This window comes from Phyllostomus hastatus, unplaced genomic scaffold (genome assembly GCF_019186645.2).
Source record: "Phyllostomus hastatus isolate PE091 unplaced genomic scaffold, TTU_PhHast_1.1 phas_scaffold_93, whole genome shotgun sequence".
Taxonomy (NCBI): domain Eukaryota; kingdom Metazoa; phylum Chordata; class Mammalia; order Chiroptera; family Phyllostomidae; genus Phyllostomus; species Phyllostomus hastatus.
Window position 1 is genome coordinate 27,485,661 of NW_025334042.1, and position 16,386 is coordinate 27,502,046.

At 44.5% G+C, this 16,386-nt stretch overlaps 2 protein-coding genes across 8 annotated transcripts in view; one reads left to right on the top strand and one right to left on the bottom strand.

The window, feature by feature from the left end:
* The window catches only part of PRICKLE1 (prickle planar cell polarity protein 1), a 103,525-nt gene that overhangs the window by 67,263 nt on the left and 19,876 nt on the right, over positions 1–16,386 (top strand). The window contains exon 1 of one of the 7 annotated variants that reach the window (XM_045829654.1): positions 13,855–13,940. The exons of 3 other annotated variants lie outside the window; for them this stretch is intronic. The gene's annotated coding sequence lies outside the window, so the exon portion shown is untranslated. 3 more of the 7 variants (XM_045829657.1, XM_045829653.1, XM_045829656.1) reach the window with 3 other exon arrangements.
* LOC123812637 (protein SPT2 homolog) lies at positions 14,001–15,356 on the bottom strand. Its single transcript, XM_045829419.1, has 2 exons — positions 15,185–15,356; positions 14,001–15,091 (listed from the first exon to the last, which is right to left on the bottom strand). The coding sequence occupies exons 1-2, from the start codon at positions 15,354–15,356 to the stop codon at positions 14,001–14,003; spliced, it is 1,263 nt and encodes a 420-aa protein (XP_045685375.1).

Here is a 16,386-nt window from a genome sequence, read left to right on the forward strand (position 1 = left end):
CCGGTGCTCAATCCACTGAGCCACACCAGCCAGGATAGCAGTAATTGTTTTTGATCACCATTAATATAGGAAACCTAATTTCCATCCACATCTAATAGCAAATACTCTTGCCCCATTCTAGAAACTGAATTTTGAAAATTTATTCAATAGACATTTTTGGAGTATCTGTGCAGGACGGAACAATTCCACCTTCACTAGGGATTACTGGCCTGCAGCCCACAAAACACACACAGCCCAAATCCAAATCCATCTATCTTTACAGAAACATGGTGAAGGGGTGAGCCCCTGCTAGTCCTGTTGGGTTCCAACCACCAGACTGGGAGGGAGGTGGCTGTGTTTGTGACCTCACACACTGAGGAGCTACAAAGTCCTGTCTGCAAGGAGAGAAGCAGCAAGTGTTAACCAGAAAGAAGCCGAAACGGAAGCAGAGGAGAATACTGCCTGGACTTCTGAGGGCTTCCTCGTCTGAATCGAAGTCATTTTCTGAGGCTCAGCTACCTTCCTGCCCTGTGTTGCCTGAGACCTCTCTCATTTTTCCAATAAATTAACACTCCCCACCCTTTTGCTTCTTAAATTAGTTTGGCTTCTCTTACTTACAGCCACAGAGTCCTAACTAATACAGGCCTCTTTCGGTATTTTCAACACAGCCAAGTGTGCATCAGAAAACTCCCTAATGTCCCTGCCGCACTTGGATGCCACCAAAAAAGAGAAGTAACCCATTTGTGGAGTCAGTTTTGAGTGACGCTCGTTCCATTCAGATTTTCTGCCCACTAAATGTGCTCTCTTTGGAGGCAGGTGCCCTTTTGTCGCCCACCAGAATATTCTCCTTAAAGACACTAGAATTGTAACTGAGCAGTGTCCCTGTGCTGTGCCCACCAACTTTCCCTGGACAAGGTTTCCTCGCCTGGCGCCACTCCCAGGACACGTGCCCAGGAGGGGCGCCTCTGAGCTGACTTGGGCTCCTTGGCAGAATCTGCCTTCAACTTTTCTCACCCTCTGCTTTTGAAGTACCCTCATACTTTATGAGGTAGGCTTTCCTTAGGACCCCACTTTCATTCACATCTCATTTCACTTTTTAATAAACTGTCACCAGAATTGACACTTTAGTGTGATTGTTACGTACAACTTCTAAGATCCATGTATGATTTTCGTAAGGAAATGTGTTTTTGTTTTTGCAACAGACTCAAGGTTAAAGAGATGTTTGTCTAAGCTTCTTTTTGCCAAGAATCCCCTTTGTCATATGATTAAATAATGGAACCGCCTTTTGAATGATATGCAGTTGATGCTGGAAGGGCTAAATTTGTGTAGATTGTAGAAATCTCACATTTGACCTAGGCTTCCTCCATTTACTGAGTTGAATTAAGGTGTGAGGATAAATCAGAGATTCCCACAGCTGAGAATTACCCCAGCAGCTGGGAATACTGTGATGTGTCTTGATTTTTTTTAATTTTTAAAAATTGATTTGAGAAAGAGAGAGGGAGGGAGGAAAGGAGAAAAACATCACTTTGTTGTTCCACTTATTTATGAATTTATTGGTTGCTTTTTTTAAAGATTTTATTTTTTAGATAGACAGGAAGAGGGGAGAAAGAGATGGAGGGACATGTCAGTTGACCAGTTGCCTCTCGAATGTTCCCATCCCCAACCTGGGACCTGGCTTGCAACCCAGACATCCCTGGGGATAGCAACCCTGGGCAACCCCAGGGCAACCCTGCCCTGACCAGAGATTGAACGAGCAACCCTTTGGTTCACAGGCTGACACTCAGTCCACTGAGCCACACCAGCCAGGGCTGGTAATCTGTGCCTGACTGGAAATCAAACCTGCAGCCTTGGTGTATCTGGACGGTGCTCTAATTACTCAGCTGAGCTACCCAGCCAGGCTGATGTGTGTGGATTTAGGGTGAGGAAAACAGTAATAACACAAAAATAAAATGGAGTTTCTATCGCCCTCATTCCCATTTCCTATGACTATAAGACCCAGAAGAAAATTAGCTTGCATAATTTCTGTTACTGTTTTACATTTTTGGTTGTATAGTGCTTTCCTTTGAACATATGTTGAAGTCAGCACCTCTTAATTGTTTTTCATGTATGGGTTACACTGGAGAGCTCGAAATAGGTCATCTCCAGTGATGGCTCTGTAAGATCTGCATTGTGGTAGTCTATTTTGGGAAAATTCCAGGGATTTTAGTGTGTCTTAATTTCTTTATTACCCAGCACTGCAAAGAATCTATCCCCTGTGTAAAATGAGTGTGGGGGAAGTCTGGACATGCTCATCCCAGGTGGGGGTCACTAAGCCCAGGACTTTACTTGGATAAGGAACAGGTGTGAAGTGTTGTCTAAAGACTCTTCCCTTTGACAGCTGAATTGAGCCATAAAATTTTTGAATAATTTATGCCAGTCTGTGGGAGCCCAGATATAGGTTGTTAATCCAGGGTTCACAATGCACTATTGTCAATTTCACAATGAAATCCTTAAAGTTAATTTTTTATTGTGTCTCTTATCTGTGGCCTAGGTGAAAATATTCAGATTGCCTTGTAAGTCAAAATGAATCATGTAAATAATTGTCCATGATCTTAGCCTCTTCTCTTTGCTTTTAAGTACAATCAGAGTCTATCACATATGTTTCCGTTCATATTTTAAAATATTATAAGATAACTGAGTGGGGTTAAGAAACCTTTAAAACATCTTTAATTTTAGTTAACTGCTAAGTTTGCATAGTACTTGTAAGCTGGAATTTTTCCTTCTCAAAAAAAAAAAAAGGAAAAGCAAAGCAAAGCAACATGTGGTTTGTACATTCATTGCTCTTCTCAGCCTGTTTTGCATTAGGAGGCTATGGAAACCTAAGACTGAAAGCGCCATAGAGAAAGCCTTACGGCAAAGGAAAGAAATAGAGAAAAGAGACATCTGAAACTTGGCCCTCTTTCCCCATCTGCCCTAAAAATACATTCCAGTGTAAAATGTGGGTCCCTGGTAGCTGGAAGTAGAAAAGAGCAAAAAAAAAAAAAAAAAAGAATTTTTAAAAATCATACCTATTGAGTACCTTGGTTTATGTAGTCCCTATATGGGAATTCATTTCCCCTTTAAGAATATGTAAAACATAAAACCATCTGGAAGAAAACAAAACTGTAAATGCCCATCCATTCCCCAGCCATTCTGTCAATTTACTGTCCATTCCTCCTCCACTCCAAACAAGAATCACCACCAGGAGCCTGGCCTGGCGGGTCCAGCTGCCATACCTGCTGGCAGGCTTCTGGGAGTAACGGGGCAGAGACGCCTGCTCGTTTTCTCCTGATTTCTCCTCATAATGGCACCAGAAACATTTTCCTCACAATGCACAGAAGGTGTGCAGTCATCTTGAATTGTTTTTTCCCCTTATAATTCTGCTATAAATTAAATTTGTTGTTACATATCATCAGCATAATAATGCCTAGGTGTTCCTACCATTGGCCTTCAAGGATCCCAAATATTCACGTATGTGATTGTGATATTTATTCTCCCTAAGAACGATTTTAATTAGGCCTAAGAAACAGAGTGACTAGCATTTTATTTTGCAGATTTTAATTGCGGGGGGGGGGTGCGGGCGGGAAGGCTGCACTTCATGAAAGGTATTCTTAGGGATTAGACACTTGCATGTTTGAGAAAGTCATTTTGAAGAGGTTTGGAAAGACAAGATGGTCGTAAGTGTCGCTTGTCTAAGAATGTGTCCTCTTCTTCCATCTTTTGGGTGGTGGCTCCATTTGAAGACGTTGTCTAACAATCTCTGTCGTTGGATGCTTTCAAAAGCTTTTTACTCTTCAGAACCTGAAAACACGGTGTGTCCTAAGACTGTTTTCTAATGATATTTTCAGTCTCCGTGAAACTGCTCCCCCATCCCAAACATGCTTTTCCAAAAGGTAGAGAAAACATTTCAGAGCTTTCTGGACTCTTGTTCGAATCTATAGACAGAGAAGCTAAAAATGTCAGAAATGGTTAATAATGGAAATGTGGTTTGGTGTGTTATATAAGCAACAACATGGTCGACAGTCTTAAATTTTAACTGGGGTGTGTGTTACATGAAAATGTTTGCCCTTCTGTAGGAAGCGGATTACCTGCATCAGCCTATGTGACATACTATGAGCCTGCTGTTACTGGAGCTCATCTGCAAGAAATTTTTGTTAGGGGACACAGTGGCCATTAAAATTGCTCACAAATGCTGCCAGACAGATTATTAATTCTATTGCCTTCTTTTTTCATTTGCTGCAACTGAATTGAAGGACCTTAGTAAAAAAAGAAAATAATAATGTATTATGGTTCTGGGAGTTGAACTGTAATCCATTTTGTCTGACAAGTTTATTAATGGCTGCATTACTTCGGAGCCTTTTGCCTTCAGGACGTCATGTGAGGTGTGCTCAGTAGAGTGGGTTGCTCACAAACTGTAAATGGAACCATTCTCATGATTGGTCCTTTGTCCAGCATAATCCGCCTTTAAGTTGAGGAGGTGATGGTTGGGCTGCTAAACCCTTCCAAGAGTGATGCCCATATTTGAGTAGGAGCTGAGTACGCCTTGACACTGGTAATGACTTAGTGGGTGACAGAGCAACTATTGTATACAAATGACCCTCACATACAGGCTGGTTTTGTTGTGTTGAACAAGAAAATGTTTTTGTATCTATAGAAATTGAAATGGTTCAGTGAGCTGCTTTAAAACTCAGGGTCTTATCTGTCTGAGGGTCCCCAGGTTGGGGGTGGGGGGGATCCAGCTCCTTTGAGCTGCACCACTCTAGTCCTAGAGAACGAAATACTGTCTTTAAACTTCCCTTCATTTCTACCTAGAATAACACACTATTTAAAACTTCTAGAATAATTTTCTCTACTTTCTGATGATATTACTGAGGGACAAGCTGGGAAAAGCAGAGCATTTTATACTGCTATTTGTAAGAAGCTCTGCTTTAAAAGCAGGTCACAGTGGTTTAAGTCTCTGGGCTTTGATGTCAGGCTTTGAATCCAGGATCTTAAACTAATTTGCTCATGATTGGATGATTGAACAACTTTACTTTTCTCATATAAGATCTTATGTTATAAGGATTTTAAAAAATATGTACAGGATTTAGCACAATGGCTAGAATACAAGTACTTCATGAATTTATATCTGCTATAATAATAATAAGGGAGGTTCATTTGGTGTTATTGTATTCTTAGTATACCACCAAAGAAAATGAAGTAACAGCACACTGTATGTCCAGAAAGACACACAATTCTAACACATACTTGACTCATCATTCTGTGCTGATTGCACCACTGTCTTTAAGTCACTGCATGTGCCTTGACAGAAAGGCCCTACATGAGGTGCTCAATGGAATGGCCTGTGACACTGCTTTCTTTCACTAAAGAGTTCAAAGAATGTTCTCCAGATCCACCCAGACAAAGAATTTCACCATGAGCATTGTCAGAGAAAGCACACCCAGGTTCTCCTTTGAAAACCCTTGCTTTCTCCCCTCTCTATACCAGCCACTTCCCTCAACTGCCTAGAGACTGTGTTTTGTCTCTGACTAACCAAACTTCCAATGTCACTCTCCCACACACTCTGAGACTGATGTTATACATCTCCTATCACTTTACATTAATGTTTGCCTTGAAAATCAGTTCAGTGTGGTCTACAACAGGCTCTTAAGGACTTGGTTGTGCCATAAAGGTTTGGATTATAGCAGTTAAACGGGTGTTGGATCAGACAGTCTTGCATATGAAACTGTTACAGCCACTTCAGGGTGTGGCCCGTATGTAACTGACCGGAAAAGGATCTGCTCCTGTGGTCTTGGCTTCTGCACCTTACCGAAATTAACCGTATTTAACCAAAGCCTGCTTCATCAAGTCATCTTAATTATGCACAGGACTGTGACCAACAGAAGGGGACAGTTACTGCTCTCAGAAAGCAGCCAGTCTGGAGACAAGGAGAACATATCAAAATCAGGAGCTGAGCGCTCAGGAAGGGGCGTCGTGTTGGTTGTGGGCTCTGTCAGCCCGCCGCCCAGCGGTGCTGTGTTTGCCCAGAATAGCTGGGTCCTGAACTCTTTGGGATGGCTTCGCAGAAGGAGAATGGAATCTCTGGGAAAGGTCCTTGAATGCACTAGAAACACAAAAAGGTCTGTTTCTTGAAAATGTATCTCTTCTCTAAACTAATATTAACCAAAATAAATGAGTGTAGCCCATCCTTCTTGGCACAGCCATTGAGTGTAAAGGTTGAGCCCTTGGGTTATCCCAAAGTTATGTGCACATAGGAAGAAAATCCCATTCGCTCCAGTTAATACACTTTCTCGTTGAAAAAGAAACTAAATAGTAATTTTGGTGGAAGGACCGGCTTGAGTAAGATGGGCATATCAGATGGAGAGCCCTGGCACAGCGGAAGTGCAGCAGAGAAGCCCTTCTAGGGCTTCAGGAGACATGTCCTGGACCCTGAGGTAAGTCTTGAAGTAGGAGTTAGCCAGGCAAATTAAAGTGGGTAGCTAGCCAGCTCCAAGTAGATAAAGCAGCCGAATAAGGCCAAGTGGTCATGAAACAGCATGATATGGTTGGAAACCACCCATTCCAGAGCCAAAAGTGAGGTATGACGAGTGATGGAGATGAAGATGAGAGGTGGATAGGGGCCTTCACTGCAAAGAACCTTAGTTTTATCTTGCGGAGGTGGTGGGAGATTGCATATTCGGACTTGTGGTGGTCAAGTGAAGGAGAAAGAATGCAGAGATACGTAGACCGGAGGAGGAGATGCATTAGGCTGCTGCAGCATCCCAGGGTGGGGAAGACGGGCGGTTGCAGTCACTGGGGTAGGGACGAGGGGTCCAGTGTCAGCAGCGAAAAGTTGAAGGGTGCAAAGATCTGGTAAGTGACTGAATGAGGGTAGACAAGAAGGAGGGCACCTTGAGTGAAGAAAGCATCTGTGATGGTCAGTTTCTGACTGACCGGGAGAAGGTAGAGGAGGAAGGAAGACACTGGTGTAAGAGGTGGGTGAGAACATAATTTAGAAATGTGAGCTTTCTGAAGAGAGTTCAAGTTAGCCAATTAATTTGAGTTCATATCAGATCTTATCAGCCCAAAATGACAAGTGACCTAAATGATAAATTTGATGAGATTCCTTTAAATATTAAATCTGGAACATTGAACCCCAAATTAGTTGATTGACTTTTTTTTAAGGATCCAAATGAAAATGAAGAAAAAACCCCAGAATCAATGGACTGATAATTATGATATAAAGTAGGGTGCTTGGTTTGTGCAAGGTCTGAGCCAGGTTCTGTGGAAGATCAAGTGGGAACAAAGCAGTCTTCACCACTCAACAGATGTTTACCCAGAATCCACTGTGTACCAGGCAAAGTGCCTAATGCACCAGGCCTGCATGTCTCTGCACTTGGGGTGTAGCACAAAACAAAACAGACAGCATCCCTCCTCTGAGCGCTTCTATAATTCAGTGCGAACACGATGTTGAAAATACTAAAGATGCAAGCACAAAGGAGAAAGGAAATATTAAGACTAGTATCAGAAGACTGTTACTTATCTAGAAGTAGGTGACTCAAGACCAAAAGAACAATTTGAATTCCAAATCCTGGCCCTGACACAATCTAATTAAAGTTTTTAAAAGTCTTCACTACAAAGCCACCTCCTTTACATTCCCTTGGTTGCAGGGATCTTAGATAAGATAAAGAAATGTTAAGGAAAGCTTTGCTGACCTTTTCTTTTTGGGCAAAAGGCTTTTGGCTGCCTGAAATAATTCTTTGCTGACACCTCTCGAAGAATACCTTGATTAGTTACAGCACACAGAAACAGTGTTAAAAGCTGGCATACCTTTGTTGGCCCAGATTTTCCCTTGTGGAGAATTTAAGGAGCATAAGAAAATACACAGGTGAGCACAAAAGCTCTGAGCACTTAGGTCATGAAGTAAAACGGCAAATATTGCATATTTTAAAAATGGAAGATAGAGCAATATTTGTTGTTTAACGTTTTGTATAGAACACTAATGGCTAGATTGTAGACTCCCACTTAACACACTCACTTTCCCATGCTGTTTTGATTTTCCTGCAGTAGTTTTTCTACATAGATTATCTTCCAACCTGAAAGTCATGCACCTGTTTCTTTTAACACTAGAGGATGTAAAAACTGTGTTTTAAATACTGATTTTAAATACCAACTGGAAGATAAACTTTGAGCTTAGAAATGTAAGTCCTTCAGGTTACCTTGAGTTTGTCTCCCGAGGGCAGTGGAGCAACAGAAGGATTCTAGTGAGAGCTCCCCTTAGGGCGGAGCTGCTGGTTGTCTTTCAGGGACACTGTGGGACTGCTGACTCATTCAGGGACTGGGCACCCCGTCTGCCACCCCTCCACCCCCAGCTGTCCACACGGGGCTCCCTCAAGTCTGGTTTATTTGCCCTCTGACACACTGTCTTGTCTTTTCTGCCCTTGACAATGGAAGCAGCTTCTAGGCTCTTCCCACCTGCTGCCCTGCACTGTTCAGCCCACCCTCCCAGGCAGAGCTATAATGGTGTCACTTTTCTTTGCCTAAATTCTGTGGCTCCTCACAGCCCCTAGGATAGCTTAGAGGTCCTGGCCTGTGCAGCCATTCACAGCCCGGTGCAGCCTTCCTTTGGGCCCCTTCCTCCTACCTCCCTGTCCTCCCATCTCTTCACTGCGGGCTCACTCGGAGATGCTCACTCTTTGACCATCTGGGCCATCAGACTTGGATTGACTCAGCCTGGACTAGGCCCTGTTCCCTATCCCAACTCCATTAATTACCCTGACCACCTCCTTCTGATCCCTAAGGGTTCCGGCTTAAATGTCACCACCCCCCCCCAGCCTGCCCTTTCCTTGAGCCTCACCTCCTAACCAGAATCGATGGATCAACATGTCCTATTATTCCTATATTAGAATTTTAGCCACACCTCAACTGTAGTATAATCAGTATTTCATGATTTGTTAGGTATTTTGGAAAATAAATAGAATATGAAATTTAGAATAGGAAGACCTTAAGTTAAGGGGAGGGTCTAGGTCTAGTAATGCTATCCTCCAGCAAATACCTTTTGACTCAACCAAAGAATCTATGAATGAGTCAGCGGGTGGGTGGGTACGTGAGGATCGGTTGGAGCGGCCCCTGCTTCGTTGTGTCCTGCTCTGTGGAAACTCGGGACTGGTGGCACCCCCTTCTCAAGTGCTAAAAATAAAGGTGGCAGAGGTTTCACTCTTAACGTTTGAAACAGGAAGGAAGAGAGCAGGCAGAGGAATTATGTACGTATTTATTTTCTCATATCAACTAATTAAGTCAGGAACGTCACTTTCTGCTTCTGAATTTTTCTTCCTTATAATTATAAAATATATTGCAGTATATTTTCTTTATTGTTTCTTAAACTACTTACAAAAGTCTTTTTTATAAAAATTTTATTTATTTATTTTTAGAGAGGGGAAAGAAGGGAGAAAGAGAGGGAAAGAAACATCAATGTGTAGTTGCCTCTCTTGTGCCCTCTACTGGGGACCTGGCCTGCATCCCAGGAGTGTGCCCTAGAATGGGAACTGAACCCGCAACCTTCTGGTTTGTAGGCGGGCACTCAGTCCACTGAGCCACACCAGCCAGGGCCATTTACAAAAGTCTTCTATGATCACTATGAAAAGAAAAAGGTTATACGTAATGTGAAAATATGAAAATACACTTAAAAATAAAAAGTAATGGTTTCCTATAGTCTACCTGCCCCTAGAAAACATATTAATACTTTATTATATATTCCTCTAAATAGTTTTTCTGTGTATACTAGCCTATATATTATTATAACAACATGATTATCCCATATATTTTGCATCTTAATAACTCTTGGATATCTTTTTATGTGTAGATCGATCAATGTTTATTGGAACATTTATTCTTCATTTCTTACCATTTTGACAGTTTTTCAGTACTATAGTCTTAGAATGTTTACGTTAAGCCACAGATCTCTACGGGAGTTGAGAGTGTTGAAGAACTCCAGGTCAAGCTGCTTGAAGACTAGTTTAAGTATCAGTCTGTGAAAAGCAAGAAACATTCCCCGGGCCTGGAAGGGTTGTATCGCAATAGTTGGGACAGAGGAGTGAGGCAGGCAAAGCCGGTTGCCGATTATTACTGGAAATCGTAACCCTGAACGAGAGTCAAAGGGAGAGACCTGCTCCCTCTTCTCCCACCTGGCTTGGGCTGTAGCCTAGGCTCAGCACAGCTGTAAACACCATCTGATATTAGTGTCATAACCAGCTACTGAGTGTTAAGAGACCCAGAAAATAATAGAACAGGCAGAGCCTCTGGCAGCGTCTGGTTTCAGGTGGAAGAGCCTGGGGGCCAGCTTGGAGGAACGGGAGGTGAGAGGAGGAGGTAGCCGTGGGTGGTGTCTGGGAGAAACCAACCCAGAGCTTCAGCAGAGCAGTTTCCCTTTCATGTTTCTGTGTGAAGATTACTATTTTAGTCAAGATATGGATTGTGTTTCCTCCTTATGTTCTCACTATTGACCTAGCCCATTTCATTTTTAGAAAGGAAAACCAAAACAAAACAATCCTCAAACCTTTTCAGAAGTAATTTATCCAGGTGTCACAGAGCTAGTAGTCAACAGAAAATAGGCATTTAAGTCTTCTCCCTCCAAAACCCATGCATCCGGGTACATTGAAGGGAAGGTTTGCCTCCCTCACAAAGGAGGTTGGAGGGGAGGGGAGGGGACATTGACTGGGAGGACTGGGGTAGTAAATCTAAAGAGGATTGCGTGAAAGAACCAGTACTCTCTAATCACATTGCTTTAAATATAATCAAAGGGGAAAGAAAGTAATTGGAGACCTAGAGAAACTGCAACCTATTATAAAACACTGTAATGCCTGTTAACTCCTGGAAGGGCTGATACCTGTTTGGGGCCCTTCCCTGGGGGTGGGACAGACGCAGATAATGGCAACTGGAGTTTGCAAATGTTCCGTGACCCACAGGGCAGAGGGCCCAACCTGAGATACAAGAGAAATGTTTAAAAGGAACAAAAAAGAAAAGCATTTTACATAAACTGTCAGTGGTAACAAATTTGGAAACAAGCATGAAGAATTTTTATGGTTATTCCTCTGGATTTCATTTCTTTATCTGGACAAGAGAGACATGGTGGGCAACTCTAAAAATGTGTGATTTTGTGATTTTTAAATGAATTTTAAAAGCCAGTTAATTAGAAATTACATCCTACATACAGGTGTTATTTGCACTTCTTAGTTACCTATCCTACATGGTCAGAACCACCCATATTCAGAACAACCAAACTGCTGTCTTAAACTATGCCCTTACTGAAGACTGAACCTGTCACCCTACTTAACATTGTATGTGCCGACTGCCCCCAAACTCAGCAAGATGTCATTCGATGAACATTAGAGCCCTTTATCTCTCTTTCCTATTAAGAAACTTAATGGCATCCAGTCATTCCAACACACTCTTCCTAGATTGCTGGCCATTAGTTACAAATCCTTCCAAATGCCTGAGACCAAGAGCAACTCTGACTCTTAAAAGTAGAAACCGGGTCTGTTTTGCACATGAAAAAAACAGGCATGGAGCAGAAAGACCTCAAGGTCACTCACTATATACAGATCACAGGAGAATCAAGGAATAAGTACCAAGGTTTGCTTTATATTTTGTAGTTTATCTCGTTCTTCCAGACGCAATAGAGCTGGCTGGCACTTGACAAACAAATGCCCTTGGCATTTTTATGTTTTTCTATCCTACTTGCCTCCCATGGAACATTGCAGTTCAGTCTGAATTTAGATTAGAAATGGAGTTCCTTGTACAAGTACGTTGGAGATGTGAGGGCCTGAGAAGGATGTCCAAAAGTCATCCCTTCATGGAACTCATGTTCATTGAACTTGTATGCTACATGCCCGGCATGATTTTAGGTGCTGAGAATATGGGAGTGAATCTCCAAAGGTCCCACCTTCTAGCAGAGGGGAGAGACAGCAAACATGAACGACAGACATCAAGCAAAGCTAAATGCTTTGAAGATATTAATACACAGCAACAAGAGGAGGGGGTGATACTTGGCATTGCCTCTCTAAGGAGATGACAGTGGAGCTAGACCAGGATGGGGTGTGGGAAAAAAAAGTCCTGTGAATTCGTGGGCCTCCTTTCCCAACCTCCCTTCAAGTGTGATCTGTAAGCAATGAATATTCCACAAAAAGGCTGAAACAAAAAGGTGCTCGTGGGGGTTCTTGCTCTCCATCCTGTAAGTTCACTCCTGACAATAACAATGCCCTTCAAAGCAGACGACATAGGCTGTTGCATTCAGATTGAACATTAGTTGGAAGCTTTTAGCTGCTTCACCACTAAAAAACACTTACAGTAGCAATAAAGGGCAGTATCTGTTGAAAATGTAACAGTGTTTGTAAGTGACTGGGTTATAGGAAGCACTCTTACAATGGCTGGCATTTAATACTGGGAAGTGTTGCTATGGTTTATAATTGGGAGGGCTCTGTGGCCTTGGCTACTGCTATTTCAAAAAGGACCCACCTGGCTTACAGCATCGTCTGCTGATCCTTCTTTATCATAATGGAATGATAGTTTAGGGTTTCATTTAAGTCAGTAATTGACTGCACATTTGTCTATTAGAGACTGTCAGTTGATGACTTCCCTGAGGAAGCTTGAACAGAATGAAATAGGAAAACGAACAGAATGAAATAGGAAAATGGAAATCTAACCTAGGTATTCATGGTTAATTTCACAGCTTTACAGAGGTCCTTTGAAGTCCTCTCCCCTCCCTCCCACAAATCCTCCGGCAACCGGAAGGCTAGAGGAGCTCTCTATCTTAGAGCTGTTTGGGAACTGTCTTCAAAACTAGAATCTGTATTGGCCAACAGAGAGTCAATTTGAATTTTAAATCCTGTTGTTTCACTCAATATTTCCAAACTAACACAGCAGTCACAATTTTTTTTTGTCTCTGCCACTTTAAAAGACTAAATAAAAAAAAAAGCAGCAACTTCTCAGCTGCCTTGCTTTGCAGCAGAGATAATAGAAATTGGCCAGAGTTATTTACTTGACTGCTATTTATGGCAACCTGTTTGTGTATTTTTAAACCACATTTACAATGGGCTATTGTTCGGTTCTATACTGCAGAGGCATATATGGTGCAAACCACTCCCAAGGAATCCTGATGGTACAAGGATTTCTTTTCTTTTACCTAATTTTTTTTTTAAAAAGTAGGATACTGAAGGAAATTGACCATTTTAAGCTGCTTTTATTTGCTAGCCTTTTATAAAATGGCAAAGCTCTAAAAGTATTGCCTCCTTTTCCTCTCCATGCCTTTGGCATTTTATCACCATGTGATAAGGAGACTATTGCAGAAATTAAAATTTGTAGTTCAAAAGAGATTCAGACCTCTGCTGCAGATACTAATCTACCATTTCTTTCTGGGCTTGCTTTGAGGTTTTTGCTTTTTGCTTTTCTTGGCCCTTTCTGTGGACATGTAATGCCAAGCTTCACTCTCTTTTAGTGTACCTAGACGTAGCTCTGAAACAAGATTAGACTTAAGTATGGGGCACATTCTTGTGTTTGAGTAATGATATTCACTTAACCTATTTACAAAAACTCTTATGTACTTGATTAAGTGTATCCTGTGACCTGGCCCCTTTTCTTTTGTTGTTATTTACTGATAAAAATAAATCTCCTGCGCTAAGCAGTAGGAATCACTTCGAAATGCAAGAAGAGTCTTGGGGGGGGGGGAATTCATATGTTAATGATCCCTTCCAAGGGAGAACTTGGTTAAACGTGCCATTTGCTGACATCATTGTTATGGGCAGAGTGAAGATGATTTCTTTAAGAGGTGGCTTTGCATATTCTCCCAGCGTTTTGTGGTCCGCGCGTGCACCTGCGGGAGGGGCGAAGTTTACATAAGCGTCCTTGAGGATTTGCCTCTCAGCTGCTCGACTCACTAGGGCTCGGGGCAATGGAGCGGTTGGACTGAGGTAGGTGCTGGAGGCGCAAGGCTGGCCGAGTGGGTGGGTAGCTTTTTGAGAAAGAACGTGCTAGCGGGACCTCGTGGAGACCTGGCAGGTCAGCAGTGACAGTTCCTGGAAAGAAGGCGGCGGCGAGATCAGGTTCGGCAGGCGCCTCCTGCGGACTGGAGCGGAGAACCGAGCTGGGCTGGCATCGCGAGCCGGGCAGCCGGTCCCCTGCGCTTCGCCGAGGGTAGGACGGGCAGGAAGCGAAATGGTTACTTTTTTAAAAAGCGGGCTCTGGTTACTTTTGAAGATCTCCGGTCCCGGGCGGGCTCCCGGAGCAGAGTAGAGACGGTTTCTCTCTCTCTCCCTCTCTCTCTCTCTGCGGTGGAGGATCCTGGGCTGATGCAGAGCCGGGGCGTGGGGGCTGCGGTAGCCTGGACGAAGCGAATCTAACAAGGGGAACAGAGTCAGCGACACCAGCGGGGACTGAGGGCCCCTGGGGAGCAGAAGGACCTTTTGCCAGACACCACCGCCCCCCCACGTTGGATGGGGGCTGCAGGGGTGAGAATCGCCGCGTTGTACCGAAAGTGAGCCAGACGTAGACTGGCCGGGGGTAGAGTGCGTCACGGCGAGGCGGGGGAGACCCCCTCGCCCACCGGGTGGGGCCAGCGCTGCGCCCAGACGGGGGAGGAGGGGAGCAGCCCGCAGAGGTTTGGTGGGGCCCTGCGCTCGTTGCTCCCGCCCCACCGTCGCCCCCCTGCCAGGGTCTCCTCCGGAAATGGGTGGGCGAGGATGACCTGGAGGGCACCCAGCCCTGTTTTTTTTTCGGGGGGTATCGCTCGCGGGCCGGCAGCTTCGGCCGGTCGCAGAGCGGGTGGGCGGCGAGTGCCCGCCGAGGTGCCCAGGGATCGGAGGGGCTGCAGGCCGCGCTTGGCCCCGCTGCCCGCGGCCGCAGGTGGGGACCGCAGTCTGGGTCCCGGGGCTGGATGGCAGTCGGGCGGCGGGGAGTGAACACCCAGGGCTGCAGGGGTGCGCGAGTCGGTGTGCGCACATAGGGAGGGGCTTCTCTTTGGAAGTTGGGGTATAGACGTGTGGCCACCCGGTACCGCCGAGCCGCGGGGCTAGTGTCTTGTTGGAGGTGACGCTACGTTTGAGAGGCGGCGCGAGGCTTTCTCCTGCAGGTCGGTAAGAGGGGTTCGAAAAGGACTCTATCCGGGGGGCGGGGGCTCTTCTCCGTGAGTCTCACCACCGCTGGGTCTCGAGCTCGCCCTTTGGGTGCAGGAGGGTAGGGAAACTGAGGGAGTCGGGGGACCGAAGCGCCCCGCGGCCCGGGGGCGCCCCCTGGCGGCTTGAGCAGCTATCGCCACGCAGAGGGTAGGGATTGCGGGGCGCAGGGGGCGCTGGCGCCTGCTCCAAGGTTTCCCTTCCAGATATGGGCATGGGTCGACCCAGTGGATCACCGAATTTTCCCAAAGAAAGGTGACATCCTTTCCCTCCGGCTCCCCTCCCTGTCCCCTTTTCAAAAGCTCGGGTTTTCACATTAATCTATGTCAGTATAAACCAGGCTATGTGTGGAATTTGTTTTTACAACTCTAGTCTTGTGACTTCTCAAACACTTTCTTGAAGTGTTTTCTCTGGAAACTTGTTTCAAATGAGTGCTGTAAGTTTCACAAAGAGGAGTGTTGTTCGGGAGCCAACAGGTGACAGGGTGAAACCTGAGTCTCTGTGTACATTGGAGTCAAGTCTAGCTGCCGTTTCCTTGGGCCGCGGTTGAAAATAGAAATTCTGAAAATCAATAAGAGACTGGCTGGAACACGATTTTGAGAAAAGACCTGCATCCCCCATTATGGAAAATAATGAATTCATTGGAACAGTGCCTTGCGTGGTCCACCCCACAGCACAGCATGCGTTTTGTATTTTGTCTTTATGTACCGCTTTGCAGCCAAATAACCTGACCCCCGAAATCGTCGCTTTGGCAAAGGACCACGCTTTGTCATCACGTTTCCTCCTTTTGTTCAGCAGTCTGTGGTGCTGTCGTGGAATGTATTTGTGCATGAAATCAGAGTGCTTGGCGGCCCTGCAGAGCCCACATTTCCTCTTGAAAAAGTGGATCGCTTCTTGGCAATTGGATGGGACATGACGGGCCACTCAGTTGTTGGAAAATGTACAAGCTGGATGGGGCTTTACCTGGAAAATACTGAAAGTGCCAAAGGGCATGAGGCCTAATGCTGCTAATTGGTAGTATGAAGTAGTTTCAGTAAAGGAACGTTTCGGAAGCAGTGTCTTCAGATACCTTCATTATGTTTTTAGTTTTTAGATAAAATGTGCTTACTTTTTATGACCATTATCTTTAGAGTTCATGTCAATGTAAATCGAATTGGATTGTGCTCTGGTGGCAGTGACTGTTGCCTTCAGCAGACCACAGGCGTTGACTGACTGCTCTTTGGGTATGTGAAGGCTTTAGAGGGGT

Excerpts from the sequence above, each read along its gene's own strand:
- LOC123812637 (XM_045829419.1), bottom strand. The coding sequence starts at position 15,356 with ATGCCCATATCTGGAAGGGAAACCTTGGAGCAGGCGCCAGCGCCCCCT. Across the intron at positions 15,092-15,184 it reads TACCCTCCTGCACCCAAAGG|GAGAAAGCCTCGCGCCGCCT; the intron begins GCGAGCTCGAGA and ends ACCGACCTGCAG.